Genomic DNA, 19,105 nt, shown 5'->3' on the forward strand with positions numbered 1-19,105 from the left:
TGTGAACTCCCGTATGTTATGTTGGTTTGGTGAACTCCAGCGACCTGTTTTTAGCGCGAAGTAGTTTGTTTAAATTTGTGTCCTATGCGGGATCTATTCTTGCAGTGCGCCCGGCGTCTTGAAAAATCGTTTACTGTAATAATCATTTACGGGATACCGTAAATGATTTTTTTCAGGACGACGGCTTGTGGGATGTGCTAGAGATGATCTTATCAGATACATCGCAATATTTGGTATTGTCGATGCACCCAATTTAGTTTAGCTAATTTATAAATGTTAGAAAATACGCTAAAATTTACCAAGCGTAAGCCTGGTAAGCTATGCTAAAAAACAGCATAGAAAATACGCTAAAATTTAACACATTCACAAAATATGAATCTATGTTGTCACAAGAAAATTCAGATCAAAATTGAAACATAGTTTGAGAGACTCAGATCGGGCAAACTAGTACTAGCGGGGATTGGGTTGTGCACCACAAGCATCAGTGCGGTAGATACACCCCCTGGGAAATTTGGGTTGTGCGCCGCAAGCATCAGAGCAAGCATGGTAAATAAGCTTGTAGTATTGTTCAAGAAGCAATTACTTTGGCCAAGTGGAATGGTATAGCGCAAATGATTGTCACAAGAGGTGCCCATGGCAGTCCCAACCGCTCATTGTCATTGATCATCATGAATTCATTCATGAGCCAGGGTCCCAGATCATTGCAAACCGCATCAATTTCTCTATCCACCGACAGGATTTGTCGCGTACTATACCTAGGGTACCTTTGGGCTATTGAGGCAGCAAATGCAACTGGCTACAATGTTCATTACAGTGCGTGCGTGTGAACGCCCTTGACGACACCGTTCGTCAAGTCAAGTCAAGATTTACACCAGGGCGTCAGGCCATCTTGAAACCCGTTCGGCTCGTGCACTGAACCCCCAACAACAACAATTATAGAGGCGCGCCCTATTCCTTTGAACCAATTCAACACTCGTACATCCTCCTCTGGCCCTCCCGGACGAGAAGAATCTGTGCGTCCTCGCCACCAAATCAAAAACAGAGCGGATGACAAACAAAGCACGATACAAACAAAAATATCAAGGGTGTGCCTAAATTTCAGTCGACTGAAACTTAACCAAGTCTAAGTTAAGTGATATAGTATGTAAGAAGAAAAAAACAGAAAAAATTTCTTTTACACGAATCTTCATGCAAAATCAAAAGAAGATACCATGGACTCAGACATAACAAAGTCTCAATCGACTGAGACTTAGCAAAACTGAAATATCAAAGCACCCCTCACGTGACGAGAAATGATTCCAAGCATATGCATGCTGCTCCAATCATGTACTGCCAAAAAGAAAAGAAAAAGAAAATGAACCAGACAATCATGGTGGGCCATGGAACGGGATTAATTACTACTAGTAGAGTGTATACTACTGTTCCCGGCTCCTACTACGCATTGGAGATGGGGCGGCGTGTTTGCTTGTCGGAAAGTGTCGAGAGCTCCTACTACGCATTGGAGATTAGACCAAGGTTCAAATAGTGGGCGCGCACTTTTAAGTATTTGGGTTAAATTTCCTCAGAAAAAAGTATTGGGGTTAAAACAGTGGGCGGCGAGAGAGCACGTGCACAAGCGTGAATGACGACACTGTTCGATAATTAAATTAGTGCGTGGCGCAAGAAAGCATCCCATGCAGTGCGTCCTCGCCATTTCCCAGCTTAGCATATCGCTCCTCCGGCGAGAGCGAGACCAGTTCGACCAGAAACCACCCGCCGGCGGGCGGAAGGAGAGGAAGGAGCCATGGCCGAGCTCGCGACGGGCGCCGTGAGCTCGCTGCTGGTCGTCATCCGCAGTGAGGCGCTGCTGCTGCGCGGCGTCCGGGACGACGTGCAGTTCATCAAGGAGGAGATGGAAAGCATGAAGAGCTTCCTGGCGCACCTGTCCAGGTGGGCGCCCCCCGGCGGCGAGCACGACGAGCAGGTGCGCACCTGGATGAACCAGGTGCGGCTGCTCGCCCAGGACTGCAACAACTCTATCGGCCTCTACCTCTACAGGGGGAACCCTGACATCCATCGCGCCAGAGGAGGGCTCCGAGGCTACCTCTGGTGGGCGACCTGGTTCTTCCACAAGTTGGCCGCACAGCACCGCGCGGCCGAGGAGCTGCGCTTGCTCAAGGAGCGGGCGCGTGACGTCGGCGAGCGGCGGTTGAGGTATGGCGTTGAGGTCCCGGACAAGTCAGGGAAGGGGCAATTGGCTCCGATGGCATCATCATCGTCGTGGGCTGCTGCAGCAGGTGGCTATGCGGCCGGGGACGACGAAGAAGAAGAAGACGGTGACGGTCAACTCGTGGTGGGAATGGCGACTGGTGGCCATTCTGGTCCAGGAGCCTTCACTAAGCCTCACACTCTGGACGACTACGTCAAGGCAAAGCTATGGGAGTGGATGAATGGAGCTCCTGGAAACGCCGGCGAAAGTTTGTCCATGGTCGTGGCGGCACCCTACACGTATCAGGACCTCCTCGCTCTTGTACAAGAAATATGGGTTTGTAGTCAAAACCCAGAGGCCTCCCCCTACCATCGCATTGTGGTGGTTGACATCCCAGCCGTGCACCACGATTTTATGCCGCTACAGCCCAATGAGGTTCTCTTCTACATTCTGCGGGAGCTCAAGCTTGCCAAATCCAACCCCCAGGAGCAAGACACAGAAGGCCAAGTGGATCTTGACTCTTGGAAAGTTTACCTGAGAAGATGGCAAATTTGCCGTGAAAAGATGAGGGCTCTTCTTGATATCGAGGAGACTATTGAAAAGATGAAGATTGATGAAAAGCTTGACAAAATCAAAAGTGGTATTCATGGTCGACTAGCAAAGGGCGACGGACAACCCAAGGGTGACAAGCTGCAGCGTAATTTTGATCAGTTGGACCTGGAAGAACTACTTCAGCTGCTGCTCCACACAGCGTCTCAACAAGATCAAAACGGGAAGAACAAAGAAATGCATATATTACCTGCGTGGGATAAAAAGAATATCATCGTCAAGAAGCTTAAGGATCATATGGAAGCAAAGGAAAAGGACAAGAAGCTTTTAGAGGAAGAAGCTGCCAAGCATATGGGGGTGGAAGGAGAAGAAGCTGTGGCCAAGCATATGGAAGATGGGGAAGAAGTAACCATACATATGGAGGAGGAAGGAGCCAAGCATATGGAGGAAAGGGGAGGAGAAGTAACCATGCATAGGGAGGAGGAAGGAGGAGCCAAGCATATGGGGGTGGAAGGAGAAGAAGCTGCGGCGAAGCATATGAAAGAGGAAGGAGAAGGAGGAGAAGTAACATGCCAACATATGGAGAATGGGGAAGGAGAAGTAGCCATACATAGGGAGGACGGTACGGAGGATGGGGGAGAAAAAATAACCACAGATAAGGAGGAGGAAGAGGAGGCAGATAAGGAGGAGGAGGAGGAGGAGGAGGAGGAGGAGGAGGAGGAGGAAGAAGAAGAAGAAGAAGAAGAAGACGAAGAAGAAGAAGAGGACAACGAAGAAGAAGAAGAAGAAGAAGAAGAAGAAGAGGACGACAACGAAGAAGAAGAGACGGCATGGATTCAGCTCCATAAGGCACAATACGCACAAATCCTGCAGAAGCTGTTCCCCAAGAGCAGCAGCAAGCCCGTGCAGGCTCAAGACATATCCTTGGACAAGCAAGGTACAAAGACCACAACGGCTACACTCGGTGAGGATCAAATAAAAAAACTCGTCCACGACGCAAAGGAAGACATCTTGTGGCAGCTGCAGCAAGGCAAATATGACATGAGTGAAGGGGATCCTGGTGCTCCAGATCAAAACCAAGAAACTGTTTCTGAAAAAAAATTTGCCTCTTTCATGGATCAGATGATGGACAAAATGAAGCATGAGTTCAAAGAGCAGCTCAAGATCAAAGGGCTCGTGAACGAGATTAAAAATAACTTGAATCCTCATCCGGTCCGGGCTAAGAAGTGTGAGTGCCCCCTGTTTATCCTCAAAGTTGATGAGCTGATGGATGTTTCGACATGTGAGGATATCAGAAATGCTTTGAGCCTGTTAAACTGCAGCGCCGATTTGATGATTGTCACCGCCGCAAAGGACATCCAGCTGGCTAAAGAATATTGCTATCCACGGCGGGAACCTATAGACTATTCTCTTGCTGGCCTCTACCATGATACAGTGCTCGAGCTTACCAGTCAGCAGAAGAATGAAGACAGCTATAACCCCCAAATTTTTCATGATATCTTGTACGAATGTGAGCCACATGAATTCTGCATGAAGGTTTTCACTCATGCTTTGTATGCTAACCCCAAGAGGAGCGGTGAAGAGTTACACAAGCTGCACAGCACCCTGCGGACTTTACCAACACCATCATTCAACAGCATCACTAAGGTGATGTTCAAGTTCTCTTACAATGACCTGCCTAAAGAATACAAATCCTGCTTGCTGTACCTAGCTATCTTCTCTCCCGGACAAAAGATCAGGCGGTCAACCTTGATTGCACGCTGGGTTGCAGAAGGGCTGACATCCAAGGAAGATTGGCCCAGTTCTGTGCGTCAGGCCAACCGATGTTTTGACAAACTCATTGGCCGGTGCCTTGTTGATCCTGCTGATATTGATGCCATGGGAAATGTAAAGAGCTGTGCCGTAAGTGATCCAGTTCACGGATTCATTACCACCATTGCCAGAAAACAACACATTGTGGAGACACGCCTGTCACATCACTTGGCTCACCACTTCTCCATTTTCAACGATCTCCAACTCCGCAGCTCTGATAGAATTGATCAATTCTTCAAGGGGCTCTCTAAATCATCTCAAGTATCCCTGCTCAAGGTGCTAGATCTAGAAGGTTGTCAGTGCTTTCTCGAGAAGAAACAGCGGTACCTCAAGGAAATCTGCAGCAAGATGTTACTGCTCAAGTATCTGAGCCTAAGGAGAACAGATATTACCCAGCTACCCAGTGAAATCAACAACCTCCGTGAGCTAGAGGTACTGGATATCCGAGAAACTAAGGTGCCTCCACACGCAACAGCACATATCCTGCTATTGAAGCTGAAGCGTCTGCTTGCTGGTCACATTGATCCAAGCAACTTTGAATCTAATCCCCAGATTCCTCATAGGATCGACAAAATGGGAAACATGGAGGTACTATACAATGTCAAGGCCAAGCAGAGTCATGATTTAAAAGATATTGGAAGGCTATGGCAGCTGAGGAAGCTAGGTGTGGTTATCGATGATAAGAATAATCACCTAAGGAATTTGCTTAAGGCGATCAGTGACCTACATGAGTGTCTCTGTTCTCTGTCAATCACAATTCTTGTAGCCGCACCACATGAGGCAGAGTTACCAGAAGTCAATGTACCTTACCTAAAAAAACATCCCAAGATTCTTGAGTCTCTAAGCATCAAGGGAACCACACAGAAGGGGCGTCTTCTTCCATTGTTCATAAAAGGCGATAACAACAAACTTGCCAAGATAACTCTATGTCACACTCTGCTGAGCCAAGATGATCTGGAAGTCCTTGCCAAGCTGCCCAAGTTACGGTGTGTCAGGCTCCAACATATTCTATGCACCGAGCACAAGCTGAACTTCAAGAAAGGTGAATTTGGATGCCTCAAGTACCTTCTTGTTGAGGACTCAGACTTGACTAATATCACTTTTGAGGATGAGGCAGCCAGTGAGCTCGAGAAGATGGTTTTGTCTATCACCAGCAAATGTTCTATTTCTGGAGTTGACTATCTTCTTAAATTGAAAGAGCTTGAGTTGAACAGCAGATTCTGTGGCAGTTTGCTTGACGATGCCAAACAGATAGCCAAGCTAACTCTTCGTGGTACATTGCTAGAGCAAGATGCTCTTCAAACACTCACCAACAAACCAAATATACGCTCTCTGGTGCTCTTGGACAAGTCTTTTCGTGGAAGTCAAAACAAGATTACATTGAAAAAAGATGAGTTCTTGTGGCTCAACCTTCTTGTTGTTGACTGCTCGGCCATCACAAAGATAGTCTTCACCAGAGGATCTGCTCCTAGGCTCGAGAAGATTGTCTGGTCATCTTCCACATCTCTCTCCGGCATCAACAAACTTCCCAGATTGAAGGAGCTCGAGTTCAACGGGGACCAAGTCCCTGATGAGGTGAGGGAGGCCATTAAAAACCATAAAAACAAGCCTATTCTTACACTTAATGGGCCAGAAACTCAAGACAAAGCAAAAGGAGATGACCAAGAGGATGACGATGATGCTGCAACATCCTCTTTCTGCTGGAAGAAACAGGTTTGACGCCGGAAGGGCCTCTCCGTTGATCCCATGGTGTGCTTTGATTATGCTACTGTGGATTGCAATCTGTTCTGCTTATCTGTTGACTACTTTCTGCTGCGTGTTTATGTTCTGTGTGCATTACAACTAAAGTGTGTCCGTTTACTTGCTCTCCATGAGTGCCCTAGTGGCTCCGATTGAGCATAAACGGTTGTATCTATGCTTGGATTTGAATTTGTGTGGCTTTCCTCTGTATCGAACATCATTAGCATTCGTGTAAGGTTTCATGTAATAAGTGCGATGTTTGTGCGCACATTTGACTTCTTATTAATATACAGTGTGATATTAGTATACTTTGATTGGGTTCTGCAACTCAAAGATGAACTGGTGTGTGTCATGATATACAGATATAGTTACCTGTAATGTAGAGCATCCGTTGCTTCAAACCAGCTGAGTAGCTCTTGCAGTAATGGCTGACGATGTACTTGAAGCAGAACCATATGCAGATTAAGAATGTGTGATCCACAATCTGTCTGCATCTCCTGATTGCCAGGCAAGCATTAGCGAAGAATAGACATTGTTTTCAGCTGTATGTTGGCGTGTATTTAGTTGGTAGCTCGCGTAGTTTCTCCCGTTGTTTGCTGCTGAAGAAGCCGGTATGCTGAGAAGTTCCTCTGCTCGTGTAGAATAGGATGTGTCCATCTACTGCAATTCATTCAGAAAAAAACTTGTGTAACGATCTTCAGCGGTGGAGAGGAGCACTAGCAGTCTATCACCTACCAATCCACTTGAAATGTGCAGACGTATGCAGTGCTCTTCACTTGAAATGTGTAACTGTGCAAGCATAAGACCTGCAGAAATGTGTAACTGTAACGGGAAAAATTCAGCAATAAAATGTAGTAATGTCTGTTTCTCTTATTCCTCTTTGAGATCAGCAGATCAGAAGGAGTTGGAGGAGGCGCAGTGCCCCCACCTTACCTCCAATCCGTGAACGGCGATGAGCAGCAAAAGATGACACTGACGGTTTGTCATTCCTCCTCGTTGGTGCTGGGCGATCTTTTCGATATCGATCGAGGCTGCGACAAAGGAGGGGGAGGGAGAGCAGCAGGGAGTCGGAGGCGACGGCGAGGGTGCGGCCGCCGGCCCTGGCAGAGGAAGAGAGAGAAGGGGGTTGCGGGGGCGCGGTGGGTTGACGGCGGCGGCGTGGATACGGATGAGACGAGGAAGTGCATTTTCTTTTACTGGAGAAATTTAATTTTGCTACCAAAATAATTCACTCTTTTTTTTTGAATAATTCACTTTTTCTGTTCAGACGTAGACCCTCGTACATACACATATACACTCACCTCTATACAGGCACACATACCCTACTCCTATGAGCACCTCCGAGAGATTAAGCCGACACATTATTGACGAAGTCGCCAATACACGTCTCCTTATACTAAATGCATATCATCGAAAGACCTGAAATAAATTTATGCAAGCACCAATGTCAAGCCTAAAACTTGAACTCTCGTGGACAGAGGATATCACTGTCCTCCTAACTATCCAACCACAAATTGATTCGCCCCGAACAGCTTTTTTGGCGCGATCCATTGTCATAAAGTAATTCATTTATCAGTAAACAACTATGATAATGGCTAAGAGCAACTCCAACTGGCCGACCCAAACGGATGGCGCATTTGTCCGTTTTTTGTCCGTTTGGGTCGGCCGCTCGCCCGGCGTCCACCCAGTTTTGCATTTGGGTCGGCAGTGCGCCCAACGCGCTGACCTATTTCATACCCGCATTCAACTTTTAAATAAAAAGGGCCCGCGGCCGATCATGTCAGCGGCCATGTCTCATGCCGGCACCATGCCCGCGCCGGCATACAATGCCGGCTTCAGAAAATATCACCACAGTTCATGCTGGCGCACTCGCCAGCCAGCCAGCACACATGCCAGCACACAAAAAAGGGTGGGACTTGAGTTCGACCACGTCATCGTGGCTCCCGTGGTCATGCCGGCACACCTGTCGGCATACAAAAAAGATGGCCCTCGCCGCTATAGATCACTCGTCGTCGAACTTGAGCATGTCGGCCTGCATTTTCTCGAACCACGACATCTTCCTTGGCGACACGGTGTTGAGATCCACCTTCATGATCTCCACCCCGGTCATCATGCTCGCAAGAGCCACTTCTTTCGCCTTGGTCTTGGCGTTGGCGGCCTCGATCTCTAGCATCTTGGCTTGCTTCTCCGCCTCGAGATCGAACATCTTGGCTTGCTTCTCGGGGTCAAGATCAAGCCTCCTCCTTTGAATCTCCATGAAACCATCCATTTGCTCCGCCTTGAAACGTCGGCGCTCCTCCTTCCTTGAGTCCTTCTTATTCAGCATGCTGTCCATGCTTGCGATCAAGGCGTTGGTGGCCGCATCTCGCTTGTCCTCCTTCTTGGAGTTGGTCTTCCCCCGCGGCCGTGCCGGCTCGCCCTCCCCAACATCCTCCACGGCTTTCTTCCCCCACGTGCCTTGAGTGCGGCATATTGCGTCTTGAACTTCTCTTCGTCCTTGATGACCCGATAGCAATGGGAGAGGTTGAAGCACTTGCCATTGTGTTGAACCTTGAATGCCTCCAAAGCTTGAAATGCCTACAAAATGTTTCCATGCAAGCATATGGGCAAGTGATAGCAAATGAAGACGTAAAAGGATGATCTTGATGACACAAAAGAGGGCGGCTTGCTTGCTATCATACCATGTCTTGCATGCCGATGCCGCTCACAGGGCGGGCCTTGACGCTCTCAAGGGTGGCGCAAAACTTGTTGCACTCTTGTTGGATCACCCTCCACCGCTTGAAAATGGAGACCCACCCGCGCGTGCTCACAAATTGGTAAGGTGGAAACTTTTTGCGCTCATGAAACTCTCGGTGCACACGAGTCCAAAAGGTCGAATGCTTTTGCTCGGCGCCCGTCTTTGGGTCTTGTCCAATGTCTCGCCAACACTCGCAAAGAAGTTTGTCCTCGGCAGTTGTGTACGCCTTCGTGCGCTTGCTCTTGCGCTTCGACTTAGGACCGGCGGCTTGGTTGGCGAGCTCGTCCTCGAACAAAGGCTCCACTTCGATGTCGCACTCGTCCTCTTCCTCTAGCCCGTAGTCGTCCGGGAACTCGTGGTCGAGGAGGAAGCCATCCAGGTCGATGTCGACCTGATCACGCATGAAGGCCGCCTGATCGGGATCATAGCCAGCGGCCGGCGTGAACGCCCCGCGGCCATCCTGGCTTTGTGTCTTGTCGGGATCGTAGCCAGCGCCCGGCGCACCACCCTCGAAGATGAGGTTTTGCATGTAGTCCTCGCCGACGGCAGACGACATTTCCTCGAACAGGTTACGGGCGTCCGGGAGCCCGCCGGCCGGCATCTGCCGCGCGCATTTCCTCGTGCCACCGGATGACGAGCCACCGACCACCGGGGTGGCGTTGAGGTCTATGGGCGCGGGCGCGGGCGTGGAAGGCGCGACCACACTCACGTCAGGCGAGCACTCCCCGGAGAGGCGGGAGGCCTGCGGGTAGACGTGGAAGTCGGGGACCGGGTTGCAAGCCGACGCGCTGGGTGAGTCGGGCAGCACCATCCGAGGAAACGCCGACGAGCTGGTGCTGGTCGCGATCGTAGCCAGCGCCCGGTGCACCACCCTCGAAGATGAGGTTTTGCATGTAGTCCTCGCCGACGGCAGACGGCATTTCCTCGAACAGGTTAAGGGCGTCCGGGAGCCCGCCGGCCGGCATCTGCCGCGCGCGTTTCCTCGTGCCGCCGGATGACGAGCCACCGACCACCGGGGGGGCGTTGAGGTCGATGGGCGCGGGTGCGGGCGTGGAAGGCGCGACCACGCTCACGTCAGGCGAGCACTCCCCGGAGAGGCGGGAGGCCTGCGGGTAGACGTGGAAGTCGGGGACCGGGTTGCAAGCCGACGCGCGGGGTGAGTCGGGCAGCACCATCCGAGGAAAAGCCGACGACCTGGTGCTGGTTGCGGCGACGGCGGCTTGGACGAGGCTGTGCTGGCTAGGGTTTACCCCTAGCATGTAGAGCGCCTCCCTCGTTGCCACCGCGACGCGGGCGTTGGTCAACTCCTCGGCGGCGGCGGCGGCCTGCACGGCGGCCTCATCCCTCGCGTCCGCGGCGTGCCTTCGACCCTTCCTCTTGGTCGACTCCCTTGCCCGCTGTTCGGGTGTCAGCGCCTTCTTTGGCTTGGTCGCGGCGGCGGTCTTGCGCAGGGCACGAGGCTTGCCTTTCCCGGAGGGGGCGACGGCGTCGGACGAGGTGAGGGAGGCGAGGCCGGCGGCGGCGTCGAGGTTGATGGCGTTCTCCATGGCTGGTTGGGGCGGGAGCGCGCGCGGGCGGGAGTGTTTTTTGGGAAAATGGGGGAAATGGTGATGGCTGCCACCGACAGGCGGGCCCGGAAGAAGGAGTAGGCGCGCGCGCGTCCGTCTCGTATCCGCGCCGACACAAATCCGGTTTAAAATTAGGCCGGGAACGGGCCACCCGCGAACGAAAAACGGACACGCGTCCGTTTGGGTCGACGCGTTGAGCCGCCGCTTTTGTCCGCACCGACCCAAATAAACCCGGGCGGACCCTATTAGAGTTGCTCTAAGATTGGATAAAACAGTGATTTTCGTTCGGGCAGTGTCAGGCGTCTGCCGGTCACCTGTCGAGGCACGATCCAAAAAAAATCCCCACATATCCATCACGCGGAGGTGCTGGTTGTCGGCTCCTCTCCTCATCGCCCGGTCCCATGACCTAGATACACCATCGCAACTCCGCTCCCTCGCACGTCGTACCATCTCAGCTCGTCGTCGGTCGCCTTCTCCTGTTGGTCACAGCTCACCGTTTCAACATCCCGGCTCACTGGTCGGTTCATATTGGGGTTCATATTAGGATACAACATCATAGCTTGTGAAACGAGAAAAGTTAATGTCAAAGATCTTGTCTAGAAATTCATATTGGGATTCTACAAACAATTAAATAAGACTAGCTAATTATCCATGCATTGTAATCTAGTGGTTCAACAGCAATCATGTCCGACATATACGTTGCACCTTAACATATTCTAGATTTTCGTAAGATTAGAATATGGGTATGGGAAAGTAAAAAAAAAGCTTTGATTTAGTTAAGATTTGACTTGATTTAGATAATATTATAGACTAGTATCATATACGTGGTATGATTCTACCTAGTACAAGAGGTCTAAGAGACGATGCATTTGGATGATTGTCTATATACTCCTTCTGCAAACTAATATAAGAGCGTTTAGATCATTAAAGTAGTGGTCTAAACGCTTTTATATTAGTTTACGGAGGAAGTATTTTTTCACTATGATGTGTCAAGAGACAGAAGCGATCAAGCCTCCTCACAGCGCGGGCTGAGTGAACATCAGCCCATCCCCCATGGGGTGAGAGGGCGATTCGTCGAGGAGCCATGGACACAATGATTACAGAGGCACGCTTCGAACCGATTCGTTTCTGGACGATCTTAAATAAAGAAGAAAAGAAGATTCGTTTCTGGAAGAGCGTGCACTGGACCCAGCGATTACATAGGCACGCTTTGAACTGGTTCGTTTCTTTCTTTTCCCTCCTCTGGCTCTCCCATACGAGGGGAAGAATGTGTGCGTCGTCGCCACCACCCAGCTCAGCTAGCATCCACCAATTCAACTAGAAACCAACCCAACCAGCCGGCACAAGGAGAGGGAGCCATGGCCGAGCTCGCGGCGGGCGCCGTGAGCTCCCTGCTGGTCGTCATACGCAGTGAGGCGCGGCTACTGCGTGGCGTCCGGGACGACGTACAGTTCATCAAGGAGGAGATGGAGAGCATGAAGAGCTTCCTGACGCACCTGGCCAAGTCGGCACCCCCCGGCGGCGAGCACGATGAGCAGGTGCGCACCTGGATGAACCAGGTGCGGCTGCTCGCCCAGGACTGCAACAACTGCATCTACCCTGACATCCACCGTGCCAGAGGCGGGCTCCGTGGCTACCTCTGGTGGACGACCTGGTTCCTGCACAAGCTGGTCGCACAGCACCGTGCGGCTCAGCAGCTGCGCCTGCTCAAGGAGCGGGCGCGACGTTGGCGAGCGGCGGATGAGATATGGCGTGGAGGTTCCAGCCAAGTCAGGGAAGGAGCAATCGCCTCCGACGGCAGCATCGTCATCGAAGGCTGCTATGGTTGGTGGCTGTGCTGCTGTTGGGGACGACGATGATGAAGAAGAAGAAAACGGTGACGATCAACTCGTGGGGGTGATGGCAGCCAGCGGTCATTCTGCTCGAAGAGCCTTCATTGAGCCTCGCACTCTAGACGACTACGTCAAGGCAAAGCTATGGAAGTGGGCATATGGAGTTCCTTCACAAGCCAGCGAAAGTTTGTCCATGGTCGTGGTGGCGGCACCCTACACATATCAGGACCTCATCGCTCTTGTACAAAAAATTTGGCTTTTGAGTCAAAACCCGGAGGGCGGCTACCATCGCATTGTCGTGGTTGACATCCCGGCTGTGCACCTGCATTTTGCGCCGCTACGACCCAAGGAAGTTCTCTTCTACATTTTACGCGAGCTCAAGCATGCCAAATCCCAACCCCAGGATCAAAGCACAGAAGGCCAAGTGGAGGAAAAGTATCTTGACCCTTGGTCAGCTTACATGAGAAGATTGCAAATTTACAATGAAAAGAAGAGGGCTATTGCTCTTCTTCAAATTGATGAGAATATCAGAGAGATGAAGATTTATGATAAGATTGACAAAATCAGAAGTGACATTCAAGGTCGACTAGAGAATAAGGGCGACAAGCTGCAGGGTAATTTTGACCAGTTGGACCTAGATGTACTACTTCAGCTGCTGCTCCAGGCAGCGTCGCAACAAGATCAAAAAGGGAAGACCAAAGACATGCATAGGTTACCAGTGTGGGACAACAGCAACATCATTGTCAAGAAGCTTAAAGAGCATATGGAAGCAAAGGAAAAGGACAAGAATCTTGAAGAGGAAGAAGCAACCAAGCATATGGGGGCAGAAGAAGGAAAAGAAGCTGCAGCTAAGCATAGGGAGGAAGGAGGAGGAGGAGAAGCAACAGGCAAACATACGGAGGACGGGGAAAGAGAAGCAACCATACATATGGAGGAGAAGGAAGGAGGCGGGGGAGGGGGGGAAACAGCCAAGCATATGGTGGAGGAAGGAGGCGGAGAAATCAAAGGTCAGCAGACGGCACAGATTCAGCTCAATGAGGCACAATATGCACACATCCTGCGGAAGTTGTTCCCCAAGAGCAGCAGCAAGCCCCTGCAAGCTTCGGACAGATCCTTCGACAAACAAGCTACAAAGACCACAACAGCTACACTGGGTGAGGATCAAATCAAAAAACTCATCGACAACGCAAAACAAGACATCCTACGGGAGCTGCAGCAAGGCAAATATGACAAAAGTGAAGGGACAGGTGAACCTGGTGCTCCGGATCAAAACACACAAACTGTTTCTGAAAACATATTTGCCCGTTTCACGGATCAGATGATGGACAAAATGAAGCACGAGTTCAAAGAGCAGCTTAAGATCAAAGGGCTCGTGGACGAGATTAAAAAAAACTTGAATCGTCTTCCGGACTCGAATAATTATGAATGCCCCCTGTTTATCCTCAAAGTTGATGAGCTGATGGATGTTTCTGCTTGGGAGGATACCAGAAATGCTTTGAGCCTGTTAAACTGCAGCGCTGATTTGATGATTGTCACCACCGCGAAGGACATCCAGCTGGCTAAAGAATACTGCTATCCACCGCGAGAACCTATAGACTATTCTCTTGCTGGCCTCTACCATGATGCAGTACTCGAGCTTACTAGTCAGCAGAAGAATGAAGACAGCTATAACCCCCAAATTTTTCATGATATCTTGTACGAGTGTGAGCCACATGAATTCTGCATGAAGGTGTTCACTCATGCTCTGTATGCTAACCCCAAGAGGAGCGGTGAGGAATTACACAAGCTGCACAGCACCCTGCGGGCTTTACCAACAATATCATTCAACAGCATTGCTAAGGTGATGTTCAAGTTCTCTTACAATGACCTGCCTAAAGAATACAAGTCCTGCTTGCTGTACCTAGCTATCTTCTCTCCCGGACAAAAGATCAGGCGGTCAACCTTGATTGCACGCTGGGTTGCAGAAGGGCTGACATCCAAGGAAGATTGGCCCAGTTCTGTGCGTCAGGCCAACCGATGTTTTGACACACTCGTTGGCCGGTGCCTTGTTGATCCTGCTGATATTGATGCCATGGGAAAAGTAAAGAGCTGCGTCGTAAGTGATTCAGTTCATGGATTCATCACCACCATCGCCAGAAAACAACACATTGTGGAGACACGCCTGTCACATCACTTGGCTCGCCACTTCTCCATTTTCAATGATCTCCAACTCCGCAGCTCTGATAGAATTGATCAATTCTTCCATGGGCTCTATAAATCATCTCAAGTATCCCTGCTCAAGGTGCTAGATCTAGAAGGTTGTCGGTGCTTTCTTGAGAAGAACCATCGGTACCTCAAGGAAATCTGCAGCAAGATGTTACTGCTCAAGTATCTGAGCCTAAGGAAAACAGATATTACCCAGCTACCAAGTGAAATCAACAACCTCCGTGAGCTAGAGGTACTGGATATCCGACAAACTGATATACCTTCACATGCAACAACACATATCCTGCTCTTGAAGCTGAAGCGCCTGCTAGCTGGTCACACTGATCCAAGCAATTTTGAATCCAGTCCCCGGATTCCTCATAGTGTCGACAAAATGCTAAACATGGAGGTACTATCCAATGTAAAGGCTCAGAAGAGTCGTGATTTAAAAGATATTGGAAAGCTATGGCAGCTGAGGAAGCTAGGTGTGGTTATCCATGATATGGATAGCCACCTCAGGAATTTGCTTCAGGAGATCGGTGACTTACATGAGTGCCTCCGTTCTCTGTCAATCACTACTACTCCCGTAGCCTCACCACGCAAGGCTACTCCTTCCAGTGCAGAGTTGCCTGGCTCTCTCTTAAAACACTTCCCCAAGATCCTTGAGAGTCTAAGCATCAGGGGAACCACACAGAAGGGGCGTCTTCTTCCATTGTTCATAAAAGGTGACAACAACAAACTTGCCAAGATAACTCTATGTCACACTCTGCTGAGCCAAGATGATCTGGAAGTCCTTGCCAAGTTGCCCAAGTTACGGTGTGTCAGGCTCCAACATATTGTATGCACCGAACACAAGCTGAACTTCAAGGAAGGTGAATTCAGATGCCTCAAGTACCTTCTTGTTGAGGACTTGGACTTGACTAATATTACTTTTGAGGATGAGGCAGCCAGTGAGCTCGAGAAGATGGTTTTGTCTATCAGCAGCAAATGTTCTATTTCTGGAGTTGACAATCTTCTTAAACTGAATGAGCTTGAGTTGAACAGCAGCTTCTGCGGCAGTTTGCTTGACGATGCCAAACAGATAGCCAAGCTAACTCTTCGTGATACATTGCTAGAGCAAGATGCTCTACAAACACTCACCAAGAAACCAAATATACGCTCTCTGGTGCTCCTGGACAAGTCTTTGAGTGGAAGTCAGAACAAGATTACATTGAAAAAAGATGAGTTCTTATGGCTCAACCTTCTTGTTGTTGACTGCTTAGCCATTACCGAGATTGATTTCAACAGCTGGTCAGCTCCTAGGCTCGAGAAGATTGTCTGGTCATCTTCCACATCTCTCTCCGGCATCAAGAAACTTCCCAGATTGAAGGAGCTCGAGTTCAACGTCAACGGTGTTGGTGGCCAAGTCCCTGATCAGGTGAGGGAGGCCATTAAATACCATAAAAACAAGCCTACTCTTAAAATTAACAGACCAGAAACTCAAGACTAAGCAAAAGGAGATGAAGAAGAGGATTACGATGATGCTGCAGCACTATCTCTCTGCTGGAAGAAACAGGTTTGACACCCGAAGGGCCTGTCCTTTCATCCCATGGTGTGGTTTGCGTGTGCTAGTGTGGATTGCAATATGTTCTGCTTGTCTGTTGATTTCTTTCTGCTGCGTGTTTATGTTCTGCGTGCATTACAACTGAAGTATGTCCGTTTACTTGCTCTACATGAGTGCCCTAGTGGCTCCAATTGAGCATAAACGGTTGTATCTATGCTTGGATTTAAATTCGTGTGGCTTTCCTCTGTATCGAACATCATTTGCATTTGTGTACAGTATCATGTAATAAAGTGGGGTGTTTGTGGACACATTTGACTTCTTATTAATGCAAAGTGTGATATCATTGTGCTTTGATTGGGTTCTGCAACTCAAAGATGAACTGATGTGTGTCATGATATAGTTACCTGTAATGTAAGCATCCATTTGCTTCAAATCAGCTGAGTAGCTGTTACACTGATGCCTGCCTAGGTACTTGAAGCAGAAATTCATGCAGATTAAGCAAGTGCGATCCACAACTGTCTGCATCTCCAGATCGCCAGGCAAGCATTAGCGTACATTTGGTTGGCAGACAACCTCCTGATCTGTGTAGTTTCTCCAACTGTTTGCCGGTGGAGAAGCCAATGCAGTTCCAGAATTTACCAATCCACTTAAACTGTGCAGACACATGCAGCAATCACGGCTCTTCACTTGCTCATGTAAGAAATCAGATCGAAGCATGAGACCTGCAGAGACAGAAGCACGGCCTATTAGGCGTGTCGAAGAGGAAATTCAGCAAGAGAATGTAATCTCTGCTGCTCTAATTCCTATTTGGGATAAGCAGATCGGAAGGAGTTGGAGCCTTGGAGGAGGCGCGGTGCGCCCACCTTACCTCGAATCTGAACGACGACGAGCCGCAAAACACGACACTGACGACGGCTTTGTCCTTGCGCATCGCTGGTATTGGGCGATCTTTCCGATGTCGACCGAGGCCGCGACGAAGGAGGGGCAGGACCAGCGATGGCAAAGGGAATCGGAGGCCACGGCGAAGGTGCGGCCGCCGACCCTGGCAGAGGAAGAGAGAGGAGGGGATTGCGGGGGCGCGGGGGCTTGACGGTGGCGGCGTCGATACGGATGAGAAAAAGTGCATTTTCCTTTCATTATTGGAGAAATTTAATTTTGCTACCCAAACAATCCACTTTTTTTTTGGAATAATTCACCTTTTTAGAACGAGACGTAGGCGCTCATATATACGCGCGTACACTCATTCACCCCTACAAACACACACGCACACCCTATCCCTACAAGCACGTCCGAGACACTGAGCCGGCATATCATCTTGAGTTTGACGAAATCATCACGGGCGCCACGTAGTCGACCGAAACGTCTCCTTCCACTGAACATGCACCGCTGAAATTCTGAAATAAATCCAGGATAATGCGAGCAACGGGACTTGAACTTGGTGGGTTGGGGATACCACTATCCTCCTAACCATCCGCGCGAATAATTCATCTTTTGAGGGTTGTGCGTCCTGTCCTGTAGTGGTCGAGAGGTTTGGCGTGAGGGCAGGCTTGTGGCCAAGGATGTCAGGGCGACGGCCTAGTACATGTCTTGGCTCTCTAGCGAGCAGTGTGTTAGCAGGTCTTGGCAATGTGCTTCGGAGATGTGGGTGGCAGGATGCACGGTTGTTGGTGGTCCTGGCAAAGTTGTCGCAGGCGGTGGCGGCCTAGCCCTGATCTGGATCTGGAGTTCCCGATTGCTGCAATAGTCCCTCATCTGGTAGGGTCTGTGGCAATGTCCCATTGGCGCATAGGGTTGGAAGGGTCGAGCGAAAGCTTTGTGTCTTGGCTCCGGTGGTGGTGATGCTTGCGGGTGTCGCATTCCCCTTGGGGCGCTGCTTTGGTCCTCCCCCTCCCCATCGGCACTGTGGGTGAAACTTCCGTTTGTTTTGATGAACACGATGGTGATCGCGCATGGCGGTGTTACAATCTTAAGGTGTCGTTGATGAGTGTGGGTGGTTATCACTGTAGCGACGAATCTCCTGTGCTTCTCCTCGGCAACATTCTAGCATCGTCTAGTAGTGCACTCATGTGTGAGTGCGGCGTCGCAGAGGCCGCAGAGGCCGAGCGTCAGGCAGCTCGGTATCCCCCTCATGAAAATATGCTTTGTGATTCACTTCTGTCAGGCTTTTCTGAGATATACGGCCCAATATACAGGTACGGGAATAGTGCAAATCGTATGCTGGCTCCCTAGACGAGTTAATGACATGTTACAGTTTGATGCGTGTGGTGAAGCAGTGAGTTGACTGCTCGAAATCAATATACTAGCAGGCAGCAAAAAGTATCAATTTTATAAGCATCCAGACGTCTCACCCATCGCAGTCTGTTACAGCCATGGCTGTCATGGGCGACTTTCAGACGTACGTTTGCGTATTTCTTTTTTTGTTAAGGCAAAAATCCTCTAATTAGTGTACAATTCATCATGCCAATGGTACCCTAAATCCGACGAGTAATAAAAACTCTAATTAGGATAAGGGCATCTTCAAAGGGGACGCTTAAACGCCTCGTAACCGTCCGGACCGCACTGTTCGGATGCGATTTGCCATCCAACGTAATCCCGCATCGGTCTGCAGACGCGTCTGGACATATGTATTCCCACAAACCGGAGACAAACAAAGAGGAGCTTTGCGGGAGTCTAAACATTCTTCTGGCCAATCAAAAGCCACCATGTGCCCTTTCTCTGTTCGGATAGCGCAAGGACGTTCCTATATTATTATTTTTGCTTTGGCGGAAACTACTTTTAATCCATGCAGTGTTTGGTGGAAACTACTTTTAGTCCACATAATATTTGGCGGAAGCTATAGATTAGCGGTACTAAGCATACATGTAATTTGACGGAAGGTGTGCATGTCTTTTGACGAGGTAATATTTAAACAAACTTGATTTAGCGGAAGGTGTGCATATGATTTGGCGGAAG

General features: G+C 49.7%; 1 protein-coding gene and 1 pseudogene across 1 annotated transcript; both read left to right on the top strand.

Moving 5' to 3' along the window:
- The first annotated feature begins 1,477 nt into the window (after positions 1–1,477).
- On the top strand, positions 1,478–6,597 carry LOC119270161. The gene has a single exon (XM_037552132.1). It carries the CDS (start codon positions 1,784–1,786, stop codon positions 6,266–6,268), a length of 4,485 nt encoding a protein of 1,494 aa, XP_037408029.1. The 5' UTR covers positions 1,478–1,783; the 3' UTR covers positions 6,269–6,597.
- A 5,355-nt stretch (positions 6,598–11,952) lies between these two features.
- LOC119270162 lies at positions 11,953–16,369 on the top strand (annotated as a pseudogene).
- Positions 16,370–19,105: the final 2,736 nt, after the last annotated feature.

The sequence above is a fragment of the Triticum dicoccoides genome, chromosome 3A, assembly GCF_002162155.2.
Source record: "Triticum dicoccoides isolate Atlit2015 ecotype Zavitan chromosome 3A, WEW_v2.0, whole genome shotgun sequence".
NCBI lineage: Eukaryota > Viridiplantae > Streptophyta > Magnoliopsida > Poales > Poaceae > Triticum > Triticum dicoccoides.

Bases quoted from the DNA above. Each gene is read 5' to 3' on its own strand.
- LOC119270161 (XM_037552132.1), top strand. From the start codon at position 1,784: ATGGCCGAGCTCGCGACGGGCGCCGTGAGCTCGCTGCTGGTCGTCATC.